The 17474-nt window shown below is 52.5% G+C and overlaps 1 protein-coding gene across 1 annotated transcript in view; it reads left to right on the top strand.

Moving 5' to 3' along the window:
- TPRG1 (tumor protein p63 regulated 1) overlaps window positions 1-16600 on the top strand; it is a 294564-nt gene extending 277964 nt beyond the window's left edge. Inside the window, exon 6 of the mRNA XM_069212796.1 lies at window positions 15633-16600. Coding sequence (XP_069068897.1) covers window positions 15633-15827 — 195 coding nt within the window. The 3' untranslated portion in view covers window positions 15828-16600. The remainder of the gene's footprint in view (window positions 1-15632) is intronic.
- The last annotated feature ends 874 nt before the right edge of the window (window positions 16601-17474 follow it).

Here is a 17474-nt window from a genome sequence, read left to right as displayed (position 1 = left end):
CACTCAGGTGCTCTCAGAGTTCCCTGCCAACCTTGGATCCAAGATGGCAAAACCCAGGGACTCTCTGGAGGAGCTCTGGGCACCACCCCTGGGACGGTGATGGACAGCAAAGTAGTCACTCCTCTTTCCATTGTCCAGTTTCGTGCCAGAGCAGGGACTGGAGGTCCCTGAACCGGTGTAGACTGGTTTATGCATGAAGGGCACCAAATGTGCCCTTCAAAGCATACCAGTGGCTTTGGGAGGCTTCCCAAAGCAACGGGTGCATGCACAAGGTTCACACAGACTGCAATGGCAGGCCTGCAGAACCCTTTGCATGGGCTCCCTATGGATGGCAGAATAACTGCTGCAGCCCATAAGGATCCCCTGGAACCTAATGCCCTAGGTACCTAGGTACCATACATTAGGGGCTTACATGTGGTCACCAGTATGCCAATTGTGGGATGAAATACAGTTTTGGGAAAGCAAGCATAATTACTGGGTTCCTGCTTAGCAGAATCCCAGTGGACACAGTCAAACACACTGACATCAGGCAGAAAAAGGGGATAACCATGCCAAGAAAGAGGGTACTTTCCTACACATTCTGTATCTCCAACAAGGGTCACCATGTCAATAATTGGCTCACCATGTGTGTTCCATCAACAGAGACTGCATGCTGGGGTATACCCTTCATCTGAGACATCGCTCCTTCACCTGTGACTTGGCTGGCCCGGCCCCCTCTCAGGGTCATGTCACCTTTTCAGGCAGTCTTCAATCTGTAACACAACATGTGGCTTTGCAGTTATTTTGTCAAGAATTCCACGCCACAGGACCTAGGGTTGTAAAGGGATAATTGCTAGTAGAAAGTATTGATCAATGCTTTGTACTAGCAATTATCTATCCAAAATGTGGTCATTTCTTTTTTAAATGGGAGAAATTTAAATTTAAAGTGCAGAACCTGGACCACCTGGTCTGGCAGTATTTCAAGTTCATTTCATCTCATCTGAACCTGTTAATGTCTAGCCTTACACATCATTCTGCAGTGGAAGCTGAATTCTTGGCTGCCTTTACAGTCCATGCCGGGGGCAAGGACTTTGTCTTTCTGTGTCCTCATCTTGGTGTGTGTTCTTACACTGTGACAGTGGGTGGAGGTGCAAAGATAGTGACCTAATCTTGGCCCTTTCTTTAGTTGTATGGTGGATCCAGGAAAAACAGGACGCCACATTTGATAATGTCATACAACCGCTGCACCTAGATGGATGTCACTGGAATCCAGGACTAGTTTTTTTTTATTTGTTATTTTTTTTACTAATTTACATCCTTTCTCTTAGGGCATACACATGTGGAATGATGTGCAAGCCCTCGTGGGGTTTCTTCTTGGCCAATGCGTAGCAGGTTTTGTTGCAGAGAAGAACCCATCGAGAGATGCTCAATTTCTACGCCGCCCAACCTTTCTTATCCCCAGCATACCACACGAAGAGTTGGTTGTCAACCCCGAACTCTTGTGTGAGGTCAGGATAGAACGGCAACGTTCTTATTGGGCCAAGACAGTGGACTCGCTCCTTTTTTTTTTTTCCGGATGTGGTGGAGCATAGAAAGTGGGCAAGGTGACAGATTGGCCCAAATGAAATGGTGTTACCACTTTCAGCAGAAACAAGGCCCTGGCACTAAGCACCAGTTTTTCCTGGAAAAATGGACAATAAAGGAGGCTTGGATAATGAAGCCTGCAGCTCACTCACTCTCTGGGCCGATGTGATTTCCACGAGAAATGCTGTTTTGCTCATGAGCAGCCTGAGTAGACAATTATGCAGTGGTTGGAAAGGACCTCACATCAAGAATGTGAGGACCAAATTAAGGTCCCATTGAGGCATGATAAAAGGAGAAGAGGGAAACATATGTACAAATCCCTTTAGAAATCTATTTACAATAGGGGACTTAAATGAAGAGGGTTGGTCAGGCAGCCGCAAGAAGGCAAACAAAGCAGATTGGTAATCCTTTAGAGTGTCCATAGCAGAGCCCTGATGAGCAAGGATAAGAATAAAAAAAATTATCATCAGATAGGGAAGCAGAAAGAGGGGCAAAGAACTTTTCTGTACAATATAATATACATTTCTTCCATCGGCAGGCATGTACCATCTTGGTAAAGAGACTCCTCGTTGGCAGAATAGCATTGCAGACTTTAGGAGGAAGGCTGAAAGCTGTCAACTGTTGCTGCTCAATCTCCACGCAGGAAGGCAGAGTGTTGGCAGGTTCTGGGGGAGGACCCTCCCCTGCTGCTGTGACAGAAGATCCTCCCAAAGGGGTGCCTGAATGGAGAATTGTCACTTATGTTCAGTAGCTCTGGATGCCAGATTCTCCATGCCCAGACTGTAGCCACAATGATGACTTGGGCCCAGTTGTTCCTGATCTTCCAGAGAACTCTGGACAGGAGTGGTATGGGCGTAAAGGTGCACAGGAGGCCTGAACTCCACTCAAGATGGAAAGCTTCTGCAAGCAAGACCTGCCCTGGAAACAACAGCATTCAAAATTGCTGACAGAGTCCATACTCAGAGAAGGCAACACAGCGCTCCACACTGCTGAAAAAGACACTGCGCCATCTCCGGATGGAGATGCCATTCGTGATCTGCTAGGCATTGAAAGCTGAGATTGTCCAATATGGCGTTCAGGGAGCCTGCCAGGTGTTGAACCACCAGGAATATGCCCTGCTGTCCAGCCATGCCTAGAGATGCAAAGCCTCTTGACAAAGGGTCCACGACCCCACTGAGCCCTGTTTGTTGCAATACCACTCGGTGGTGGTGCTGTCCGTGAACACCTTCACCAGCCTTCCCTTGATGGTGGGTAGAAAGGTTTTCAATGCCAGTTGGATCACACAGAGCTCCAGCATGTTTATGTGGAGTCCAGATTCTGCCAGAGACCAGAGTCCTCTGAACACCACCTCTCCCAGGTGGCAGCCCTATCTCGGGAATGACACATCTGTCATCACTGTGAAATCTGGTTGGGTCAGGTAGAGGGGTCTGCCACTGACCCAATGCGGCTTGTTAGCCGCCACTTTAGGTCTTTTACCGTTCCCTCTGAGATCTGGACCATGTTGGAAAGATTCCCCTGATGCTGCACACACTGGAACTTCAGCTCCCACTGTGGAGCCCACATATACCATCTGACCCAAGGGTAGGTCGCTCCCCCTGCCGCTGCAGCTCCTCCAAGTTCCCGAGTTCCTGTGTTCCTGAGACCCACCTAACTGTAAGTACCCCCCTCCTCCCAGCCCCTCGCCCTGCCCCGCGCCACTCACCTTCTCTCCTGCTCCTGCTTCTTTTCCTCCTCTCTGTCTCTTCCTCCTCGCTCCCCCTCTGCAATCTTCTTCTGTGTTCTTCTGTTCTTCTCTTCTGTTCTTCTGTTCTTCCCTTCTGTTCTTCTGTGTTCTTCCGGTCTTCTGTGTTCTTCTTCTCTGTTCTTCTCGGTGCTTCTGTGTTCTTCTTCTCGGTTCTTCTGTGTTCTTCTGTGTTCTTCTCTGTTCTTCTCTGTTCTTCTGCTCTTCCGATCTTCTGTGCTTCTGTCTTCTGCTCTTCCGGTCTTCTGCTCTTCCGGTCTTCTGTTCTTCTGTCTTCTGTTCTTCTGTCTTCTGTTCTCCTGTCTTCGGCTCTTCTACCTCCTCCGTCTTCTTCCCCCGAGCCTGCCCTCCTGCTCCTTCCTCATCCCCCTCCCTCACTCGCCTCCCCCTCTCTCACCCCTAGCTAACCCGTTCGCTATCTACCTCCCTCACTCCTCCTATCTTCCTATCTCTCTAGCTCCCTATCTCACTATCTAACTCCCCCACTCTCCACCTCCTCCTACCTACCTATCTGTCTATCTATCTATTTCCCTATCTATCGACTTCTCTATCTATTTTCTCTATCTATTTCTCTATCTCTCCCCCCCTCCCGCCACCCCCTCTACTACCTATCTCCCTATCCTCTCACTCTACCTCTCTCCCTCACCCACCTCTACAACCCCCCCTCCCCTATCTTCACAACCCTACTCCTATCTCTCTCCCTAATCTCCAAACCTCCTAACACTCACCCTCCTCCACCCTAAACCCCCTCCCCCAGCTCCTCTCACTCTACCTGTCCCCCCCCTCCCTCGCGCTTTCCCGCCGCGACCTCCTGCACGCCCCCGCCCCCCAGCTCCCATTCGCCCCCAGCTGACCCCTCCCCCCCCCTCCTACCTCTTATGGCGGCCGCTGCGCGACAGTGGTAGCGACCCTTGACCCAAGGGTAGGTCGCTCCCCCTGCCGCTGCAGCTCCTCCAAGTTCCCGAGTTCCTGTGTTCCTGAGACCCACCTAACTGTAAGTACCCCCCTCCTCCCAGCCCCTCGCCCTGCCCCGCGCCACTCACCTTCTCTCCTGCTCCTGCTTCTTTTCCTCCTCTCTGTCTCTTCCTCCTCGCTCCCCCTCTGCAATCTTCTTCTGTGTTCTTCTGTTCTTCTCTTCTGTTCTTCTGTTCTTCCCTTCTGTTCTTCTGTGTTCTTCCGGTCTTCTGTGTTCTTCTTCTCGGTGCTTCTGTGTTCTTCTTCTCGGTTCTTCTGTGTTCTTCTGTGTTCTTCTGTGTTCTTCTCTGTTCTTCTGCTCTTCCGATCTTCTGTGCTTCTGTCTTCTGTTCTTCTGCTCTTCCGGTCTTCTGCTCTTCCGGTGTTCTTCTGTCTTCTGTTCTTCTGTCTTCTGTTCTCCTGTCTTCGGCTCTTCTACCTCCTCCGTCTTCTTCCCCCGAGCCTGCCCTCCTGCTCCTTCCTCATCCCCCTCCCTCACTCGCCTCCCCCTCTCTCACCCCTAGCTAACCCGTTCGCTATCTACCTCCCTCACTCCTCCTATCTTCCTATCTCTCTAGCTCCCTATCTCACTATCTAACTCCCCCACTCTCCACCTCCTCCTACCTACCTATCTGTCTATCTATCTATTTCCCTATCTATTGACTTCTCTATCTATTTTCTCTATCTATTTCTCTATCTCTCCCCCCCTCCCGCCACCCCCTCTACTACCTATCTCCCTATCCTCTCACTCTACCTCTCTCCCTCACCCACCTCTACAACCCCCCCTCCCCTATCTTCACAACCCTACTCCTATCTCTCTCCCTAATCTCCAAACCTCCTAACACTCACCCTCCTCCACCCTAAACCCCCTCCCCCAGCTCCTCTCACTCTACCTGTCCCCCCCCCTCCCTCGCGCTTTCCCGCCGCGACCTCCTGCACGCCCCCGCCCCCCAGCTCCCATTCGCCCCCAGCTGACCCCTCCCCCCCCCTCCTACCTCTTATGGCGGCCGCTGCGCGACAGTGGTAGCGACCCTTGACCCAAGGGTAGGTCGCTCCCCCTGCCGCTGCAGCTCCTCCAAGTTCCCGAGTTCCTGTGTTCCTGAGACCCACCTAACTGTAAGTACCCCCCTCCTCCCAGCCCCTCGCCCTGCCCCGCGCCACTCACCTTCTCTCCTGCTCCTGCTTCTTTTCCTCCTCTCTGTCTCTTCCTCCTCGCTCCCCCTCTGCAATCTTCTTCTGTGTTCTTCTGTTCTTCTGTTCTTCCCTTCTGTTCTTCTGTGTTCTTCCGGTCTTCTGTGTTCTTCTTCTCTGTTCTTCTCGGTGCTTCTGTGTTCTTCTTCTCGGTTCTTCTGTGTTCTTCTCTGTTCTTCTCTGTTCTTCTGCTCTTCCGATCTTCTGTCTTCTGTTCTTCTGCTCTTCCGGTCTTCTGCTCTTCCGGTCTTCTGTTCTTCTGTCTTCTGTTCTTCTGTCTTCTGTTCTTCTGTCTTCTGTTCTTCTGTCTTCTGTTCTCCTGTCTTCGGCTCTTCTACCTCCTCCGTCTTCTTCCCCCGAGCCTGCCCTCCTGCTCCTTCCTCATCCCCCTCCCTCACTCGCCTCCCCCTCTCTCACCCCTAGCTAACCCGTTCGCTATCTACCTCCCTCACTCCTCCTATCTTCCTATCTCTCTAGCTCCCTATCTCACTATCTAACTCCCCCACTCTCCACCTCCTCCTACCTACCTATCTGTCTATCTATCTATTTCCCTATCTATCGACTTCTCTATCTATTTTCTCTATCTATTTCTCTATCTCTCCCCCCCTCCCGCCACCCCCTCTACTACCTATCTCCCTATCCTCTCACTCTACCTCTCTCCCTCACCCACCTCTACAACCCCCCTCCCCTATCTTCACAACCCTACTCCTATCTCTCTCCCTAATCTCCAAACCTCCTAACACTCACCCTCCTCCACCCTAAACCCCCTCCCCCAGCTCCTCTCACTCTACCTGTCCCCCCCCCTCCCTCGCGCTTTCCCGCCGCGACCTCCTGCACGCCCCCGCCCCCCAGCTCCCATTCGCCCCCAGCTGACCCCTCCCCCCCTCCTACCTCTTATGGCGGCCGCTGCGCGACAGTGGTAGCGACCCTTGACCCAAGGGTAGGTCGCTCCCCCTGCCGCTGCAGCTCCTCCAAGTTCCCGAGTTCCTGTGTTCCTGAGACCCACCTAACTGTAAGTACCCCCCTCCTCCCAGCCCCTCGCCCTGCCCCGCGCCACTCACCTTCTCTCCTGCTCCTGCTTCTTTTCCTCCTCTCTGTCTCTTCCTCCTCGCTCCCCCTCTGCAATCTTCTTCTGTGTTCTTCTGTTCTTCTCTTCTGTTCTTCTGTTCTTCCCTTCTGTTCTTCTGTGTTCTTCCGGTCTTCTGTGTTCTTCTTCTCTGTTCTTCTCGGTGCTTCTGTGTTCTTCTTCTCGGTTCTTCTGTGTTCTTCTCTGTTCTTCTCTGTTCTTCTGCTCTTCCGATCTTCTGTGCTTCTGTCTTCTGTTCTTCTGCTCTTCCGGTCTTCTGCTCTTCCGGTCTTCTGCTCTTCCGGTCTTCTGTTCTTCTGTCTTCTGTTCTTCTGTCTTCTGTTCTCCTGTCTTCGGCTCTTCTACCTCCTCCGTCTTCTTCCCCCGAGCCTGCCCTCCTGCTCCTTCCTCATCCCCCTCCCTCACTCGCCTCCCCCTCTCTCACCCCTAGCTAACCCGTTCGCTATCTACCTCCCTCACTCCTCCTATCTTCCTATCTCTCTAGCTCCCTATCTCACTATCTAACTCCCCCACTCTCCACCTCCTCCTACCTACCTATCTGTCTATCTATCTATTTCCCTATCTATCGACTTCTCTATCTATTTTCTCTATCTATTTCTCTATCTCTCCCCCCCTCCCGCCACCCCCTCTACTACCTATCTCCCTATCCTCTCACTCTACCTCTCTCCCTCACCCACCTCTACAACCCCCCCTCCCCTATCTTCACAACCCTACTCCTATCTCTCTCCCTAATCTCCAAACCTCCTAACACTCACCCTCCTCCACCCTAAACCCCCTCCCCCAGCTCCTCTCACTCTACCTGTCCCCCCCCTCCCTCGCGCTTTCCCGCCGCGACCTCCTGCACGCCCCCGCCCCCCAGCTCCCATTCGCCCCAGCTGACCCCTCCCCCCCCCTCTTACCTCTTATGGCGGCCGCTGCGCGACAGTGGTAGCGACCCTTGACCCAAGGGTAGGTCGCTCCCCCTGCCGCTGCAGCTCCTCCAAGTTCCCGAGTTCCTGTGTTCCTGAGACCCACCTAACTGTAAGTACCCCCCTCCTCCCAGCCCCTCGCCCTGCCCCGCGCCACTCACCTTCTCTCCTGCTCCTGCTTCTTTTCCTCCTCTCTGTCTCTTCCTCCTCGCTCCCCCTCTGCAATCTTCTTCTGTGTTCTTCTGTTCTTCTCTTCTGTTCTTCTGTTCTTCCCTTCTGTTCTTCTGTGTTCTTCCGGTCTTCTGTGTTCTTCTTCTCTGTTCTTCTCGGTGCTTCTGTGTTCTTCTTCTCGGTTCTTCTGTGTTCTTCTGTGTTCTTCTCTGTTCTTCTCTGTTCTTCTGCTCTTCCGATCTTCTGTGCTTCTGTCTTCTGTTCTTCTGCTCTTCCGGTCTTCTGCTCTTCCGGTCTTCTGTTCTTCTGTCTTCTGTTCTTCTGTCTTCTGTTCTCCTGTCTTCGGCTCTTCTACCTCCTCCGTCTTCTTCCCCCGAGCCTGCCCTCCTGCTCCTTCCTCATCCCCCTCCCTCACTCGCCTCCCCCTCTCTCACCCCTAGCTAACCCGTTCGCTATCTACCTCCCTCACTCCTCCTATCTTCCTATCTCTCTAGCTCCCTATCTCACTATCTAACTCCCCCACTCTCCACCTCCTCCTACCTACCTATCTGTCTATCTATCTATTTCCCTATCTATCGACTTCTCTATCTATTTTCTCTATCTATTTCTCTATCTCTCCCCCCCTCCCGCCACCCCCTCTACTACCTATCTCCCTATCCTCTCACTCTACCTCTCTCCCTCACCCACCTCTACAACCCCCCCTCCCCTATCTTCACAACCCTACTCCTATCTCTCTCCCTAATCTCCAAACCTCCTAACACTCACCCTCCTCCACCCTAAACCCCCTCCCCCAGCTCCTCTCACTCTACCTGTCCCCCCCCCTCCCTCGCGCTTTCCCGCCGCGACCTCCTGCACGCCCCCGCCCCCCAGCTCCCATTCGCCCCCAGCTGACCCCTCCCCCCCCCTCCTACCTCTTATGGCGGCCGCTGCGCGACAGTGGTAGCGACCCTTGACCCAAGGGTAGGTCGCTCCCCCTGCCGCTGCAGCTCCTCCAAGTTCCCGAGTTCCTGTGTTCCTGAGACCCACCTAACTGTAAGTACCCCCCTCCTCCCAGCCCCTCGCCCTGCCCCGCGCCACTCACCTTCTCTCCTGCTCCTGCTTCTTTTCCTCCTCTCTGTCTCTTCCTCCTCGCTCCCCCTCTGCAATCTTCTTCTGTGTTCTTCTGTTCTTCTCTTCTGTTCTTCTGTTCTTCCCTTCTGTTCTTCTGTGTTCTTCCAGTCTTCTGTGTTCTTCTTCTCTGTTCTTCTCGGTGCTTCTGTGTTCTTCTTCTCGGTTCTTCTGTGTTCTTCTGTGTTCTTCTCTGTTCTTCTCTGTTCTTCTGCTCTTCCGATCTTCTGTGCTTCTGTCTTCTGTTCTTCTGCTCTTCCGGTCTTCTGCTCTTCCGGTCTTCTGTTCTTCTGTCTTCTGTTCTTCTGTCTTCTGTTCTCCTGTCTTCGGCTCTTCTACCTCCTCCGTCTTCTTCCCCCGAGCCTGCCCTCCTGCTCCTTCCTCATCCCCCTCCCTCACTCGCCTCCCCCTCTCTCACCCCTAGCTAACCCGTTCGCTATCTACCTCCCTCACTCCTCCTATCTTCCTATCTCTCTAGCTCCCTATCTCACTATCTAACTCCCCCACTCTCCACCTCCTCCTACCTACCTATCTGTCTATCTATCTATTTCCCTATCTATCGACTTCTCTATCTATTTTCTCTATCTATTTCTCTATCTCTCCCCCCCTCCCGCCACCCCCTCTACTACCTATCTCCCTATCCTCTCACTCTACCTCTCTCCCTCACCCACCTCTACAACCCCCCTCCCCTATCTTCACAACCCTACTCCTATCTCTCTCCCTAATCTCCAAACCTCCTAACACTCACCCTCCTCCACCCTAAACCCCCTCCCCCAGCTCCTCTCACTCTACCTGTCCCCCCCCTCCCTCGCGCTTTCCCGCCGCGACCTCCTGCACGCCCCCGCCCCCCAGCTCCCATTCGCCCCAGCTGACCCCTCCCCCCCCCTCCTACCTCTTATGGCGGCCGCTGCGCGACTGCGCAGCGGGCGCGTGCAGCGGGCACGCAGCTGGCGCGCCGGAGGCGCACCAGAGGCAAGCCCGTCTGCGCCCGTCCGCGCCTGGCCCGCGCCCAGCGCCACGACCCCTGGTCCCCAGCTCCCCCAAGCCCCGCTGATCCGCTACGACCCCACCACCCTCCACGCCCTCAACCCAGGGCGCTCCAAAACCTGCTTCCTAGCTCACCCCAAACGCACCCATGGACCCTTCGCCTGCAACTCCTGCAAACGCATCTTCCACCACGCAACTACCACGACCACAAGCCCACGCGCCATCAACCACCTCAAGTGCATCCTGGTCAACGCTCGTTCCGTCCACAAGCACGCAGTTGAACTTTGGGACCTCCTGGACTCCACAGCCCCGGACGTCGCCTTCATCACGGAGACATGGATGAACGCCTCCTCTGCTCCAGACATCGCTACCCGCCATCCCCGAAGGCTACAAGATCTCCAGAAAAGACCGCACCAACCAAGTAGGAGGAGGTGTCGCCATCATCTTCAAAGACTCCATCAGCGTCACCACCTCCACCGAAGACCCCCCCCTCGCCGCTGAACACCTGCCTTTTCAGATTCGCACCGACCCAAGGACCACCCTCAGAGGATCCCTCGTCTACCGTCCTCCCGGACCTCGCGCCTCTTTCAGCGACGCCATCGCCGACTTCATCTCCCCGCACGCCCTCGCCTCACCGGACTACATCCTCCTAGGCGACCTCAACTTCCATCTGGAACAAAACAACGACCCCAACACCACCACCCTGCTCGACAACCTCGCCAACCTCGGCCTCAAACAACTGGTGAACACCGCCACCCACATCGCCGGACACACGCTCGACCCTATCTTCTCCGCCAGCAAACACGTCTTCTTCAGCCACACCTCTGCCCTACACTGGACCGACCACAGCTGCGTCCACTTCACATTCCGACGCGAGACCTCCCACCTCCGCACTCAACCCATCCCTCGTCGACAGTGGAACAAGATCCCTGAAGAGCAACTCTTCTCCGCTCTCGCCGCCAACCAACCCACCCTCACCACCGACCCCAACGACGCAGCTCTCAACCTCACAAACTGGATCTCCAACTGCGCTGACAACCTTGCTCCCCTCAAACGCACGCATCGACAGACCAACACCAAAAAACCTCTCTGGTTCTCTGACACCCTCAAAGAATCAAAGAAAACTTGTCGTGCCCTTGAGAAGGCCTGGCGCAAGGACCACACCGCTGACAACATGACCGCCCTCAAGAACGCTACACGCGAACACCACCACCTGATCCGCACTGCCAAAAGGAACTTTTTCACCGACAGACTAGACAAAAACAGCCACAACAGCAGAGAACTCTTCAGCATCGTCAAAGAGTTCTCCAACCCCAGCGCCAGCGCCAACGCCGTCACGCCCTCACAGGATTTGTGCGAATCCCTCGCCACTTTCTTCCATCGCAAGATCAGCGACCTCCACGACAGCTTCGGACACCAGACCCAACCATACACCACTGAACCCGCTTCCCTGGACATCACCCTCAACAACTGGACCCACATCAACACGGAAGAAACCAAATCCATCATGAACTCTATCCACTCCGGCGCCCCTTCGGACCCCTGCCCGCACTTCATCTTTAACAAAGCCGACGACATCATCGCCCCGCACCTCCAGACCGTCATCAACTCTTCTTTTTCTTCTGCTACCTTCCCCGAATGCTGGAAGCACGCTGAAGTCAACGCCCTACTAAAGAAACCTACGGCTGACCCAAGCGACCTGAAAAACTTCCGCCCCATCTCTCTTCTACCTTTCCCAGCCAAGGTAATAGAAAAGACCGTCAACAAACAGCTGACCACCTTCCTGGAAGACAACAACCTGCTCGACCCTTCACAAACCGGATTCCGAACCAACCACAGCACGGAAACCGCCCTCATCTCAGTCACAGACGACATCAGAACCCTGATGGACAACGGTGAAACAGTCGCCCTCATTCTCCTCGACCTCTCGGCTGCCTTTGACACCGTCTGTCACCGCACCCTAATCACCCGCCTACGCTCCACCGGGATCCAAGGCCAGGCCCTGGACTGGATCGCCTCCTTCCTCGCTAACCGCTCCCAAAGAGTTTACCTCCCTCCGTTTCGCTCAGAACCCACCAAGATCATCTGCGGCGTACCTCAAGGCTCATCGCTCAGCCCGACACTCTTCAATGTCTACATGAGCCCCCTCGCCGACATCGTACGCAAGCACGACATCATCATCACCTCCTACGCCGACGACACCCAACTTGTACTCTCCCTCACCAAGGACCCCGCCAGCGCCAAGACCAACCTACAAGAGGGTATGAAGGACGTCGCAGATTGGATGAGGCTCAGCCGCCTAAAGCTGAACTCTGAAAAAACGGAAGTCCTCATCCTCGGCAACACCCCGTCCGCCTGGGACGACTCCTGGTGGCCCACGGCCCTCGGCACCGCACCGACCCCCGCAGACCACGCCCGCAACCTCGGCTTCATCTTGGACCCTCTTCTCACCATGACCAAGCAAGTCAACGCCGTGTCCTCCGCCTGCTTCCTCACTCTCCGCATGCTCCGCAAGATCTTCCGCTGGATCCCCGCCGACACCAGAAAAACCGTGACCCACGCCCTTGTCACGAGTCGCCTGGACTACGGCAACACCCTCTACGCCGGGACCACCGCCAAACTCCAAAACCGCCTGCAACGCATCCAAAACGCCTCGGCCCGCCTCATCCTCGACGTACCCCGCAACAGCCACATCTCCGCACACCTGAGACACCTGCATTGGCTCCCAGTCAGCAAAAGGATCACCTTCCGTCTTCTCACCCACGCACACAAAGCCCTCCACAACAAGGGACCGGAATACCTCAACAGACGCCTCAGCTTCTACGTCCCCACCCGCCCCCTCCGCTCCGCTGGCCTCGCACTTGCTGCCGTCCCTCGCACCCGCCGCTCCACGGCGGGTGGGAGATCTTTCTCCTTCCTGGCGGCCAAGACCTGGAACTCCCTCCCCACCAGCCTCAGGACCACTCCGCTTTCCGGAGACTCCTAAAGACTTGGCTGTTCGAGCAGCGATAACCCCCCCTTTCCCCCCTAGCGCCTTGAGACCCGCACGGGTGAGTAGCGCGCTTTATAAATGTTAATGATTTGATTTGATTTGATTTGGCATGTGTCATCAGCATGAGGCCCAGCAGCCTCAGAGTCATCCTCACTGAAATCCAGGATAGAGGCTGAAACACCTGTATCATAGCATGAATATCCATGACTTGCCGCTCGGGAGGATAAGTCCAAAACTGCACTGTGTCCAGTACAGCTCAGATGAAAGGGAGCTTCTGGGAGGGAGTCAGCTGTGACTTTACCATGTTGTCAGTTCCGGCTGTGTGTCAGATTCAGGGATCCAAGTGGGGCTGGCGCCACCAGTGGGTGCCGACGGCATGGGGACCAGCATCGGGGAAGGTCAAAGTGGCATGACCAGCACAGGTCTAGATCCATAATCAGATTCATGGGGACCTACTGGTGCCAATGCTGAAGGCGTAGAACCAGATGGGGCCCCCTCTCACCCCACGGGCCCAAAGGCGCTCCTGAGGGGTCGACCCACACAAAGATGAGGCGCATTGTCATGTAAAACTCCTTGAGTTGAGCAGGGGGTCTCTCTGACTCCTGGAAAAGCAGGGAGGTGCGGAGTCAGCCCCGGTGCAGGCTCCAAAGAGCCGTGCCTCGAAAGTCAATGTTCCTTCGTCACGTTAGCTGACGGAGGAGGATAAGTCGAAGCATGCTTCGACTTTTTGTGCCTCTTACTAGAGTAATCCGATGACTTCAAGTGGGGCAAATAGGACTTTGGGCTCCTGGAGCAGTCCTGTGAACTTCCTCTCAACTGAGACCTCTGAGGAGTTGCCTGCCGGGCTGCTAGCAGCATTAGGGACTGCTCCCTCAAAGCCTTTGGTGCCATGGCTCAACAGTAGAAGCACAACTTGGAGTTGTGTTTGCGCACCAGACACCAAAGAGACACAAGGTGTGGGTCCATAACCATATGGTGTTGTGACAGTTGCCACATGGTTTAAAATCTGATTTCCTCAAAGACATTCCATTGACACACCAGGAAGAAAAAACCTCAAAAAAAGGGTTGACAAAACATCAAAAAAAGCCTGTCAAAAAGTCATAGAGGATAGCTTTCACCGGATCTGCGCTGGCGTGGAAAGAAAATAACTGAGCTGAGGTGGCGCTTTTATGGGTGATGTGGATGCTGCCCTTTGAAGCTGACTGACGCACGTAGGGTTACTGCTCTCGAAAAATCTTCCAGATCCAGTCTGATGGGGAAATTGAAAGGCAAGGAATCTGCAGCAAGAAGTCTCTATCAGATAAAACACAGCCTAAATTTATACATTAGGCTTCTAATGCCCAGGTCATAACTTTTGATATCCTTTTCAAATTAAACTATTAAAATAGCAAAGAAGGCTAGATAGTAGAATGTCAGGTCACTTCTTTCTGGACGTATCCAGAGGGTTTCCCCAACTCCCTACTCTTCTAAGTGATATCCCACAGGAAGGAGGTCAGGCCATTTCTCTCTGGATGTATTCCGAGAATTTCCTCATCGCCCTAATTCTCTATGTGATATCCCACAGGTAGGGTGTCAAGTAATTTCTCTCTGCACGTATTCAGGAGATTTCCCCATCACACCACTCCTCTGTGTGATATCCAACTATGTTCTTTCTCCCACTCACCAACTGCATAACCTGCTTCTGGAACAATCATTCATTTTAGTTGTAAATTGCACTTGGAAATTAATTTATAGAGCGCTTTATGACCCATGACAAGACACTGAAGTGACTATTCAGCAAGTAGCAAGCTACTCATGAACCTAAGATTAGTAGTTAGTAAAGGGTTTTTGGCGTTTCTTGTGCTTTGATTGTGTTACGTTTGCGCTCTTGGATTCATGTGTGTTTAGTAGAATTTGGAGTAGAATGGTAGGAATGGATTTGCGCTGGAGGAAGTACCACCTTTTTTTGTAAGTAGTGGTCGTGTGTGCTTTTTGGGTGGGATGGCTAGAGGGGGGGAATGACATTTTCAGAAGGATGTTTGGGAGATCATAGTAGTCAGAAGGTTTTGAGAAGAGGCAGAGGGATGAGAAGGACAGAAGGGTTTTTAAGGCTCTCTGTAGAGCGTTTCAACACTAAAGACCTTTTTTACTAGTCAAACTGCCACCCTGTACTCCCAGGAGAGAACTTAAGTCTAGCAACTGCCTGTTAACAGAAGATCCCCTCAACAAAAAGGAACTCATTTGGGGCAGATCTTTGTCAGTACTTGGGACGTGTTTGGAATTCTGTTCCTTTGTCCAATAAAGGTATTTAAAGACTGCCTTTTCTCCTTTGATGCTAATGCTTGTCTCTCGGTTTACCCACATGAGAATGTTCTCTCCCTCACTGCATCCTGTCTGCTTCTCTCCTCTCACCACTTAATCCACCCAAAGAGGTGCATTGATGGCTGTGAGGCCAAGGCGATGGCACACACTGGCACTTGGGTGAACTTGTAGGTTGGCCATGTTTGCTGATTTTAGCTCAGGCTGGAGAGAGGGCGTGGTGCACTAACATACAGCTGTCCGAGCAGCCAATGAATAAGGGCCCGGTTTAGATCTTAGCAGAGGAATAACTCCACTACAAAGGTGACATATTATAAATCCCATAGGATATAATGGGATTTATATTTTGGTGGATGGGATGTCCGGTGAAAGGGTCTCAATCATGCCCTAAGTCACTCCCCATCACATAGAGACGAGCAGTTGGTTATGGTGGCATTCAACAGTGGTGTTTGTAAACTGGCTCCTTCTGTTGCATTTGCTCTTTCTGCTGATGAAGGCATGTTCTGAATTTTAGAAATATAAAAAGACACAATAGCCAGTGGGAGGCGGGACTCCTGTTGGGTCAGCGCCTTAAGCGAGCAATGGATGGTTTGTATAAATTGTACCAACCCTCGTATTTTCGTCTTCTTCCAGGTGGACGCTTTCACGGCGGAGCTGGTGCAGGCTGTCCAGAAGGCCCACAAGATGGACCCTGTTCCAGGCAGAGCCAATGGCGCAGTGGTCTTAAACCAACCAATCCTGATTGAGACCTATGCAGGATTCATGTCTTTTATCGGAAACCGGAACAAGCTGGGCTACTCGCTGGCCCGTGGAAGCGTGGGCTTCTGAGCACAAGGTTTTAGGTGTTATGCCATAGTTTAAGTCACCTATGTTTTTTAAGATGAATGAGCCTAACTGGACCAGAACAGCGACAGCCTTGTGTGCCTTGTCGACTTTTATAAAAAATAATCTAATGGATATAAGATGCATAAATATATTGGTCTGAAGAATGGGGAATAACGCTCCCCAATTCACCTACCATGTTATGTCTTTGTTGTATTATTCTAGCGATGAAAAGTGTATTGCTGCCAAAAACTGTGTGCATGTTTGCTGCTGATGGGCAGACACCACTCCATCTCTGGTGAGTAAAGCCTTCACCAGCTGTCCCCAGTCTTCTGGATAAAGTCTACTTTCAAAGTTTTTTCTAAAAGGAACTCGCCTCAGCCTTTGAGGAACTACTGATGCCAGCAAACAGTTTAAAGGAAGCCAGGAGCAGGAGACCATGCCAAGCCGGCCCACGCAGACAGCCACTCTCCATACAAAGACTCCATGGATTCTGGGTGCCCTTAATCAAACTTTGTCGGAATGTTAATGTTTGACGTGAATTTATGTTTTTAATCAATGTTTAAAGCACATCAGTGTCTTGCTTTGCATATCACTTCCGTAATTTGTGCTTTTTGATGAATAAAACCTGCACTGGGAAGAGAGATGAACCTGACCGTTTCAAAGAGGCCAATTCTCCTCAGCGCCATGTACATACGCAACAGGAACATGTATGAAAAGTGTTCCAAATGAATGCACATTCAAAGTGGGCTGCAAATAAAACAAGTTTTTAACTCAAATTGTGTCACTTCTTGCTATCCTCAGAGAGTCCAGTACATTCCAGGTGCAGAGAGGCAGTTCATGGGCGGCGGTCCCTATAACATGTCACATTCCCAGTCCGGTGTCTAGGCTGCAGGTACTCTCCGTATTCACAGTGTGTCCTTGCTGGTGAACTCCTCTCCATCCTGCAGCAGCAAGCAGGCGTGGCTTCATAAGAAAATTGCCTGATATATCAGTCAGTCTGAAATGTTCATTGCCTAAGTTCCCCATCTCCCTGCAGCCAAGAGCATCCTACACTAAGTGCTCCCAACATGAAATGTCATGTATCTCAAGAACTAGGGGTGTGGGAATACACATGGTTGTTTCCCATTTCAGCAATTGCGCTCCAGCTTGGGAGAGAATGGAGACTCCAATGAGGCTTCGGTGTAAAGGATGGGGAGGGCCTTGGTGTTCATGATCACAGAACAAGAGGTGGATGCCACTGCACATCCAGCGAAGGCCTTGCAGTCTTTATCATCTGGAATGATTGGGAAGGTGAGAGAAGAACCCACCTTTAAACAATGTGTAACAGAGGCGCTGATTAAGTGGATATGAAGTTGGAAGATATGAGGTGAGGTGCCAACATCACAGTCCTGCAAGATCACGCCAGGACTGCTCCTGACTCAGATGGACAAGGTATTTTGTGACCTAATTCCCCTGCCAGAGTGGTCATATAGTGAATACCTACAGACTATCAGAACCAGAGGATCCTGAAGGGTACTATCAGGAGGAAGATGGCCAAGGCTGGAGATACCAAACGGCTAGTTGTTCAGTATTCTAGTATTGTCAAGTGAATGAAGCCATACTGTGATCTACTGTCACCAGCACTGACAAAATGTCCATACATGTTCTTCA

The sequence above is a fragment of the Pleurodeles waltl genome, chromosome 11, assembly GCF_031143425.1.
Source record: "Pleurodeles waltl isolate 20211129_DDA chromosome 11, aPleWal1.hap1.20221129, whole genome shotgun sequence".
Lineage (NCBI taxonomy): Eukaryota > Metazoa > Chordata > Amphibia > Caudata > Salamandridae > Pleurodeles > Pleurodeles waltl.
The sequence above is the reverse complement of the archived record's forward strand: the minus strand, read 5'-3'. Positions and strand labels throughout refer to the sequence as shown.